General features: G+C 38.8%; 1 protein-coding gene across 5 annotated transcripts in view; it reads right to left on the reverse strand.

Moving 5' to 3' along the window:
* The window catches only part of STRADA (STE20 related adaptor alpha), a 923993-nt gene that overhangs the window by 790200 nt on the left and 122523 nt on the right, over positions 1 to 11270 (reverse strand). The window contains exon 1 of one of the 5 annotated variants that reach the window (XM_044055202.1): positions 9061 to 9112. The exons of the other annotated variants lie outside the window; for them this stretch is intronic. Coding sequence (XP_043911137.1) covers positions 9061 to 9078 — 18 coding nt within the window. The 5' untranslated portion in view covers positions 9079 to 9112. Of the gene's footprint in view, positions 1 to 9060; positions 9113 to 11270 lie in introns of those variants that run through there. 5 annotated transcript variants of the gene reach the window in all.

Raw genomic sequence — 11270 nt, forward strand, 5'->3', positions numbered from 1 at the left:
CTATTTCTTATATATTTATATGCCACCTACGAGTAAACAACCGTATTAAACATACTAATAAATACAAAAATTACTTAATCAGCGAACTACTAACAGAACAACCATAGGCCTACCTAAACAATGTTTTTAACCTTAATAAACTATTAATTGCGCAGTAATCATGGAGTCCGGGCCAACAGGAATACAGTAACAATTGCCCTTTAGCTCATCTTTTCCCAGATGTAGCATCCATGGGTCACCACTGGGCTGTTCCTGAACTTGTTGGATAGCATAGAATTCAAAATTATGTTCACTAAAAGTGTGTACATGATTAGCCAATGCATTAGTTAAATTGCCTCTCCTTATGGTATACAGATGGATTAATATGATGCTCATATACCCTTTCTTTAAGGGTTCTTGTAGTCTTGCCTATATAACAGGCAGGACATTGTTTACACCTAGCCACATATACCACCCCCTTAGAATTGCAATTCAATTTATGATGAATAAAATATATTTTTGTCATTTATCTCCATATATTGCCCCCGATACATGCGTTTACAAAAATTACACATCCCGCATTTTTTCATACCTTCTCCTGACACTTTTTTACAAGTTTCAATAAGATTTTTAATATTCCTACCTCTCCTTGCTATCATTTGGATCCCATCCTGAAATTTATTATGAATAGAGGGTTCATCATCCATAAGCCTCCAATTCTTTAAAATTATTGCCTTAACTTCATGCAAATGTACATTAAATGTCATAATAAAGGCACTAGCATAATCCATTGAGCCACTGGAACATATCCTCTGCCTATCCAATGTAGAGTCCTCTCGATTAAGGATGGGTACAAAATAACGATTTTCCCTTTTTAACTTAACTTCCATAAATAATTCATTAAGTAACCATTCCGGGTAACCCCTACTTGCAGACATTTTCAGGAGGTTCTTATACTTCAATAAAAATTCCTCATCCAAACTCACCATCCTTACGGCACACACCAAATGTCCCTTAACAACCGCTCTTTTATTAGTTAAAGGATGGGAGCTTGTATAATGGAGAAAGATGTTCGAATATGTGGGTTTCCTATGTATTTTGGCAATAAATCTCTGGATGACCCTATCCTTACTAAGATTAACATCTAAGTAATTGATCTTCTGCTCATTAACAGTATAAGTGAATTGCAAATACTGTGTGGTACCATTAATGTACTGTACAAAAAGTCTTCCACCTCCTGTTGTTCACCCCTCCATAAAATAAAAATGTCATCCAGATATCGAAGATATACGACTATTTGTTCGGCAAATGTACCATTCAATATATACCTTCTTTCCCATTGTGCCATAACAAGATTGGCAAAGATGGTTCCACAGGGTAATACCATCACAACTACCACTTTTTGCAGATAGTAGCGATTGTTGAACATAATAAAATTGTTGGACAAAACAATGTCAAACAAGTCGAAATATAAATTAATGTCCGACTGCAGCACTCTTTGCTCCAACAGGAACTCCTCTAAATCCTGAATGCCTTCTTGCTGGGGTATTACGGAGAAGAGATCCTTGACCTCAACTCTCAAAAATAAAACCTCCTCAGATTCTGAGCTCAGAACTGTTCTTTCTTCTGAATGTCTGAGATGGACTTCTGAACTCCAGGATATCCGAAATGACTTTTGTCTTGACAGTATCTGCCTTAATAGTAAAATCTTAATTTCCTACTCAGTTTTACATACCTCTTTAACCGTAGTTCCCAAGCATTGTACCATCTAAACATTATTACATGGGATGGTCTATTTTTCTAACAAAATTTTCTTGTTAGCAAGTCTGGTCAATGTCAGTGCTTTGGCCTGAAGGTTATTTTACTGAGCTCATTGTATCCTTTTCACAAACTGTATTTAACAAAGCTGTACACAAAATGTGAAATATAAAATGAAAATAAAGCCTACTTTAACATGGCTGCATTTCTAGGCCTAGCAAAGGAAATGTACTTGCGTAGTATTTCTTCTGACAAAACTATATTTAAGTGAGACTTGATCTTAGAAGGATACCCTGTCAAAGACGATCAAATGTCTCCTCTGACTACAAGGCATTACATTTTGAGATACTTTTGATTAACATAACAGCTACTGACAAGGAGGTTTTCCAATACAGCAAATTTGGATCACATGAGGCCAGAGATTTAAAAGACAGTAAATATAATCTTTTCAAAGGTAAAATTTAAATATCACTGGAGGCAAGGGATGATTGAAAGCTTAAGATGGAATATATGCATTAAAATATCTTTGAGGCACCCAGGTACAGTGTTTTGCCCTTGATGAGATAAGGAAAGGCAGAAACCGTCACAAAATAAAGCTTACATGCAAGAATACTGCAAGCTCGTGTTAAAGAAGGCTAGCAAATTTCTTAGGGCCACACTAGGGTCCCCAAAAAATGGAATAAAGGTCTTAGATCACAAATTACAATTAGGTTCACATGTCATCTTGGCAGTGTCCTGCCTTGCAATGAAAATAATCCTAGTAACTCGACTTGAATGAGTTAACTATGGGTATATCTTCTGGGGATATTTATACGGCTTTTGTACTCTGAGGTCCAGAAAATTCAAAAAGTGGGTATAAAGAGCTTTTAGGTCATTAAAAGAAGCACTGTTGGGAAGGGAAAACCAAGGATAATACATGAAAATCTGGCACAGCAAAAATGTGCCACAAGGAAACATTTGATCCCTCCCAGTGTTGAATAAATCCTGCTCAATAAGAGGAAGGGGAAGCAAAGTAGAAGTGAAAAATATTACTCCTCAACAGGGATAATGGTATCAAAATAAGAAAGCTCTGGAATCCAGCTTCAGAGAGCAACACAATGTTAGTGGAGAGTTTCCTGTGGATGCAAAATGATCACTCATGTACCAGGGCTGCAAAATGGACTCGGGGAATCCATTAGATTTTAGGATGCTACTGGAATGTAGTGGGGCAAAATGAACACATTTCTCAAAGCTCACTGTTCATGAGATATTGTCCCCTGGAGTAGGCAACAGGACTTTATTCTTCTCTTGTTGTTTGCTGATGCAGTGAATAACTGTTCTCTAAAGTTGCTGTGCAAAAGTATAACTCTCAACCTCTTAGCACAAAAAAATCTGGACAATGCCAAAAATAAAGAGGGGACAAAGCCTCAAAAATAAGGACAATTTTTAAATATTGCTCTTATAAACTTAGAAAGTTGCTAGAGTAAAAGATCTTGTGCTGCCATGCATTTTCTGAAGGATATGAAGTTTGAAACTCAAATTACTCATTATTTAGCAAATTCATTCCTCACTGATTTGTCAGAAAAATATAGAAAAATCACAAATTTGTGTGAGTAACGGAATAAAAATATGAGGCAAAATCTGGACATACTGTGAAAATCTGTACAGTTGAGAGGTATGTGTGCAAGTGTGGACTACTAACAGTTGTAGATGAAGTGGAAAGCTTCACTATTCCCTTGCAGAAGGATGATAGATATCCAGGATGCGGAATCCTACACCAAGGCACTCTATATGCATCTTCAGGATTGCATGGACCGTGCTATCCCAAATAAAACCAAGACTCCTTCCTCAAGCAAGAAGAAACCAGTCTGGTGGACCTCGGCCATAAGCAAACTTTACAATAAAAGGAGGAGACTTATACAAAAAAAGGCCAAATCTCAAGTAGAAAAATCATCCCTGATCAGCATTAGTAAGAAATTGAGGGCCCTCATCAAGTCAACTAAAGCTAATTTTGAAAAGAAAGTTGCCAAGGATGCCAAGTATTACCATAAGGCCTTCTATGGCTACGTCAAAAACCTAAATGGCAATGCTCAGGTCTGTTCTGAGCTAGTACAAAATGGAACAAAATACACTGACCCTTCTGACATTGCCAACATCTTGGCTGACAGGTTCAGTGCAACCCCCCCCCCCCTCACCACCTATAGGGCCTATTACCATTCCAGGGGATTGTGTAAGTCCAATTATTACTGATATGTTGGTTAACAAGGCTCTATCTAAAGCTAAAAACACTGCCTCCATGGGACCAGATGGTGTCCCAGGCTGTGTCATACACGAGCTCCAAAAGGAATTAACCCTGCATCTTAATACCCTGTTCAGTCTCAGCCTCTCCACAGGATATGTGCCCAGAGAATGGTGCACGGCAACGGTGGTCCCACTACACAAGGGTGGGGCCACAACTGACCCTGGGAACTACCAACCAATAAGCCTGACCAGTCTGATCTGTAAGGCTATGGAGCGAATCATTATGGAACTCATAAATGGAGAGATTGGGAACCTCTAGTCACTGGACCCCACACAGGTCGGCTTCATCAAGGGCAGATCATGCCTCCTGAACCTGGTGGATTTCTTTGAGACAGTTACTCAGGCTATAGATAAGGAAAAGGAGGTACACACGGCTTACCTTGACCTTGCTAAAGCATTTGACACCATTCCCCATTCGGGTATTATTGATAAGCTCACCAGCCTGGGCATAAACCCTTACGTCACAAGATGGATCACAAACTGGCTCTCAGACAGATCCCATAAAGTAAGAGTAGCGGGATCTATGTCCGAATCCAGACCAGTAACAAGTGGTGTGCCTCAGGGCTCTGTCCTGGGGTCCCTCCTGTTTGGCATATACTTCTCAAAAGTACAGGCAAGCACGGAAGGGCTGTGGCTGACTAAGTTTGCAGACGACTGCAAACTGGGTGCTATAATAGAGTCTCCGGCTGAAATGGAGATCCTTCAGAAGGGCCTAAATGAGACTGATGCATGGTGTCAAAGCCATGGTCTCAAGCTAAATGCAAAAAAATGCGTAGTAATCCCCTTTGGAAAAAGCAGAGTACCCGCAAACTACAACATAGGAGGTAATCCCCTGAAATTTGAAGAAGAAATAAGGGATCTAGGGACCCAAGTAGATAGCCAGCTTTCCTTTGATAACCATGTTGCCAAAGTGGTTAGAAAATCCTTCTATGTGACCCATCTGATCATGAAAGGGTTCGCATCAAGATCTAAGGATGTAATGGTGCCCCTCTACTCTTCCCTCATCAGACCCATTATTGAGTACAATGCACCAATTGGAATGTACCTGGCTAGACATCTCCAGCAGCTGGAGAGACCACAGAGGTACCTAACCAAGAGAATTACTGGCCTCAAAACAGTTGCCCTATGCAGCACGAATGAAAAAGCTAAGACTGTTCTCTGTTGCATACCGCTTTCTCAGAGGCGATCTCTGTCTAACGTACAGAGCCATGTCCAACCCAGAATTGTTGAACATGCTCCATCTTAGCAAAACCAAATCTACTCGAGCTACACGCTCTAAGGATATAAACCTCAACACAACAATGAATAGAACATGCTGGAGGGATAGATTCCCTTCGCAGAGACTTCCCTTACTATGGAACATATATGTATGTGTGTGTGGGTCCCGATCTACACAACACAGAGCCCCTCACTATCACTCTTCAAGAGGAACCTTGATGAGTGGATGGGTAACAGAAAGTTCACACCGGGGATCACACCAACAGCACTACTAGATAGGGCCAAGGGTACTAGCTGCTAGTACAAGGGTCTAGGGAACTACTAAAGGGGCGGTGAATACCGCACAATGTGGCTGGGCTAATATATGCCTTCAGGCAGATAGCTCAGTACCAACCTATGAACCTATAAGAACTTGCAAGCCCTTCTGCATCACTTCTAGTTCTAAAAAATGGTGCAACTTGCTCCGAGAAGGATAAAAAGCCATTTGTGACACTGGATCACTGAACTGAGCTCCCCAGCCTTAAAGGGGAGCACCTGTCATCAGAAGTTAGGTCTACATAGCAAAACTGAAGCACATCTCTACAAAAAATTTTCAGGGGTCCCTCCAGCAATGTCATTCCTCACTGATCAGAGTGAATGCAAATTAGGTCTAACCAGCTCCAGTGGCACACAAATTGTTTATGTTCACTTAGCAGCTGAGGAGCTTGACAGAGGTGACAGGGATGAGCATATTTATCCTGGGTGAAGGGATGGAACAGGATGCATATAACCTCAATCAATCAGTCTGAGAAACAGCTTCACAGTGCGCTTCCTGTGGGTAGGATTTCAACTTACCAAGGCAACATTTTGCGGCAGCCTTCATTAGCAAGTACACAAGAGTGTTAATTAGAAGGGGAGTCAGGTGTTGGCCCCCAAAGTGACTCAGGTAACTCACCACACCTCACCAACCCTCAGAGTGCTGGAGACAGCTATGACTTCTCATCAATGATGTAGTTTCAGAATAGTCTCAGGGCTTCAAACAATATAATGGATCAGTCCCTGACTTTAATCAAATGTTGACTGCTGGGTGTTGCTAAAAGCTAGCTGTTCAGGTACAGGACAGCAGCCTCCAATGCTTCTAAGGAAAGGTGTGCTGAGAGAAAACTACAAGGTACAGAAGTAAACCCCATGGGGAAGTCTTCCACTGAAAGTTTTAGCTCTAAAACTGGAATCCTAGAGATTTCCTGTGTGCAAGATGAACTGAAATATCATTTGTGTCTACTACACAGTCAGCATTCTGAATTTCTTGAAGGGATGCAAATATTAAGAACTTTAATACAAAGACAAAGTAGGTCTCTCATCATTTTTGGGGACAAGAAAAATTCAGTTGTCTTTCAGTGAGACAGACTGTTTCTGGAGCAAAAATAAACTGCACTACATACCCCCCCAAAATGGTAGTGATTATCTTTAAGATTAGGCTACAGCTTTGTTTTCTGTAATATGCATGAACTCTACCAGACACATCTGGCTACAGTAAATAAATCACTCATTGGTCCAAAATTTTGAACTTTCATGTCTTGGTTTGAACAGCAAATTTTCCTGACTACTTTCTCTTGGCACCAGTGATCATCATCCTGCAAATGATGATATGAACTAGATCAGTACATGATCCAAAACATTTTCATCTATTTGATAAACATCTGTGGCATTAAAAGAATGACAAGTTTCAAATCTTCAGTGAATTGTCCTTTGATTAGCAGATGGCAAGCAAATGAACGCCAATCTTGTGCATCTATTTTTGTCCAAATTTAACATGCAGAACCAAGCCTTTGTTATCATGCTAAGAACTGGCCTGAAGAATTTACAATTTGGAAGAAAAATTCATGAATTTTAAGAAAATGAGATTGTATGAAACTCAGATACCAATACAACTTGAAAGAAGAACAAAACAACCTTCTTTGAAAATTTTGAAGGAAATTAAAAAGTACCAGCAATACTGAAAACCAGTCTACTACACACAATACTCTTTCTATATAAGAAATGGGAAATACAAGATAGAAAGGATCTACTTCCCCTTTACAGGTTTTCCTTCAATGTACTGATGAAGGTGGACCCCTGTTGGAGTATAAAGCAGACCTAGAAGATAAGAGCTTATATGGACAGCTGCATCACTAGTTGGAAGATCCTTCTGCAGTAAAACAATCTAAATAACCAAGATCATACACTGAAAAAGGAGACATCTTCAAAATGCCTTCAAAATGAGATACAAAACATGTATATTGAAATTTGTTACTATTCTATGTTTCACATCATACAATGTAAAAAGTTTAGAAAGGTAATTTTGCTGGAAAACGAATCTAAAAACTGTGGTACAAAAGTCAGAGTAGATTATTGAGCCATCTAGAAGTCATACTTTTTTTTTATAGGTCTTAACATAAAACCTTAAAACTTCCTTGCTGTAGACCTCCGCTAAACTTTGTAATTTGTCTTTTCTGAATAATTATAATTTTCATAACCTTCTGGCATGTCACAAACAAAACAAGATGAGCACAGGCATAATAAGTTGACAGTAGTTGCTATGTTCAACTGATATGCACACACACAAAACAAAATTTTGCTCTGAATGAAGGGCTTTTAGAATTCTTTTACCATTTGTGCTCAAGTGTATATTATACATATTACAGATAACAGGCATACCCGTATACCTGGTGTGGCATTTTATGAACTGGGGTAAAAAGGATCCTTAAGATTAGTACCAGTTTTACCACTACAATAAGAAAAACACACGACATAATGAAATCTACCAGTACTTCCTACAATTTGCCAATTTCCTGGTCAAATCTATTAATTCTTATTCCATTCCCTTCATTTATGAAGGTGCAGCTGTGACTGTTACATATAGCTGGCAGGAGTCAACTCAGTTTCGTAAGCTTGTTTTCATGATTGCAAAAACAAGTTACACCTGACTGCAGTAAGTATCACTGTCCCAAATCACAATCAGGAAACATGTTTTTCTGTGCCTACAGTGTGGGTAACCAAATAACCCAAGTGACAATTGCATAGTTTTATAGGATGCTGATGATAAATTTCTCAAACCTGGTGTCAGCACCTGATCAGTATAGTGAATTTTGTTAGGTAGGTGAAACATTTTGGTGTGTGTGTATATGTGTGTGTGTGTGTGTGTGTGTGTGTGTGTGTGTGTGTGTGTGTGTGTGTGTGTGTGTGTGTGTATGTGTCTACAACTTTTAGTGATTGTGTGAGAAATCTGCAGCTGCAATGTAATATTATGGTTTTCTGTCACAGCTGTCTCATTTCAAACCCATCAACACACACAGACACACACAGACACACACAGACACAGACACACACACACACAGACAGACACACACACAGACAGACACACACACAGACAGACACACACACAGACAGACACACACACAGACAGACACACACACAGACAGACACACACACAGACAGACACACACACACGCTTTTGCAATGGCAGTGGTGGGGTCGTTAACCTCAGACATTACATTTTATTAAAGAAATTATAGAAGGAATAAATGTGCATTTCAGAAGGAAATAAATCTCTATACAACAGCAAAACCATTAAAAAATAAATATGTACATTTTGATGAGATACTTTACTGTTCATACGAAGCCTGCAGCCTTGGATGTTTTACTAACATAATTTAACAAACATCTGAGAAGTTAACAAATAGTTAGGAAGGTGGCAGTTAACACAGAGGACTAAACTATTAAGGACTGGTATCTTGTGTTGATGGTACAGGCTTTGACTCCTTCTACTTTATTCACCCACTGTGTGACCCTGAGCAACTTACTTACCCAGAAAGGTTCTCCCATGCTCTCTTGACAGGACAATTTATCCAGTGGGCTTACCTGGTCAACAAGTAAATAAATTAAATGATAATAAATAAAGCAGGGAAACAAGTAAAAACTCCATAAAACAATACACACAAAATAAAGTTCTTCACCTTGACTCCCTTTCAGAAGTGAATAAAGTTAAGACTGACATCAATCGACTTGGAAAACAATATGCATTGCTTTAAACTTCTAACAGCTATGCCAACGTTGTCAAAAATTAAAAATTAAACCTGTAAAACCTCTAAATATAACTCCCACTAGTCTCTAAAAGCAACATAAGTATGAAATGCAAAGTGCTGTAAATCATGCAAGTAAATCGGTAACAAGTAAAAAAATGAGAATAAGTTAATCAGGGAAATAAACACGCTTAACATGTAATAAAAATAAGTAACTAATTCTACTCTTCTTACAATTTTCTCCTGAAATCTCAAAAGAAAATCCGTGTCTTTTGTTATTTGGGACTTTAATGTTTACAGCTGGATCCTTAAACCCAAAGCTAATGGTTCAATATACAAAACAAAGCAAAGAGCTGCAGGGACACGGACCACTCCTGCCTTGTATTTCTTTTTACTTTCTCCAGTACTTTGATACTCTCACACACACTCACACACTCACATAAATGAAAGCTAAACATTTTCTAGGAAACCCTGCCCGCAAAACACTGAAAATATAGTGCCACTCCAATCAAACACTTTCTTTGCATCAAAACAGATTAAAGGCATCTCCCTACATGCTGTGCATATGTTATGAACATAAGGGTTTTCACCATATTATCAGAAGTTCTTCTACCTCCTTGAACCTATATTATATCATCCCTGCCAGTCTGCGGGCTAGGATGGTCATACAACCTTGCAATCATTGTAGATCAGTATGTGTGTACACCTTTAAGAAGCTTCTCAGTCAGTAAGCATATGCCTATATCTACTGAGCACATGCGAGATGAGAGTGACATTCAGAGTGAACAGCCAGAGTGTGAGCATCCAAGTATGTAGTCAGTCAGTTAAATAGTTTAAGTTACATGTTCCTGTTATCCATCCTGATGAGTTTGTATTCAGTAAACTACTTAAACACGAAGTGCGACAACCATGATGTAATATGGTAATAGGATGCTACAATCTTGGATTTGGGAAATCTTTTCCAACCTTGGGAAGAACCTCTAGAATTTAATTTTTTCAGGAAAGTGGGATTTGTACTGATGCTAGTACTTTTTATTAAACAACTTCCGCCAGATTTTTTTATCAGATCTCTTCTGCCCAGTCTGCACATCTTTATGGGAATTCCATCACAACCCGTTGACTTTTCTCTACTCTGCAGTGCTAATTTTACACTTCCTCCTCTGCAATTGCAGTGGTTAAAACTTCTCATTTGTTCCGTCAACTTGGTAAGTAACATATCTGCCAAATAACTTTTAACTGAGCTTGGATACTCTGCTTCCACTAAGCCCCTTTATGCAGCTTTTCATAATACCTCCTGAACTTGTCACACCACAGTTCAGTACTTCAGTGAAGAAACTGCAAATGTTTGTCTGGGAAAACATGAACTTAACTATCTATTTAAACACACAATTGAACAGATTTATACAGCTAAACTCTTCCAATGCTGGTAAACCATGTGCAATAAACTATAAAAATAACTTAATTCAAGTACAGTAGCAAATTACAAACATGCCGCTCATACAAAATTAAAAGTCTCAAACAGCAAACTAAACAACCACCTCCTGAAATGAACTGGCACTGAAATAATGAGGTTAAAAAAAGATAAGCAACAGACCATGAGAATTTGGGGGGAAAATGCCAAAGGATATTCTACATAACTCAATGTATTTTAACTTTAACAATAGAACAGCCCAATCCAGAAGCAATATCCAAGAAAGTCTGTCATTATACAGCAAGGCAGCAGCATTTTAATGCTGTGGAAAACAAAACCAAGCTACATAAATGTATGTGGTATGAAAACGTCTGTTTCAGCATACCATTACAAGGGTGTAGTGTGGACTGTCAGTGATACGGAAATAAGAAATGCAAAGAAAAGGGAGGCACAAACCAGAAACTGTAAAGGTGACTAAGGTTTTAAAGGGCAGTAATTACGAACATGAACTATGAATCAAATGCAAATAGTGGGAATATATACGAACTTCAGCACTATGGTACATTAGACTGTTCCCCCGTGTA

This window comes from Protopterus annectens, chromosome 13.part0 (genome assembly GCF_019279795.1).
Source record: "Protopterus annectens isolate FY-2018-M chromosome 13.part0, PAN1.0, whole genome shotgun sequence".
Lineage (NCBI taxonomy): Eukaryota > Metazoa > Chordata > Ceratodontiformes > Protopteridae > Protopterus > Protopterus annectens.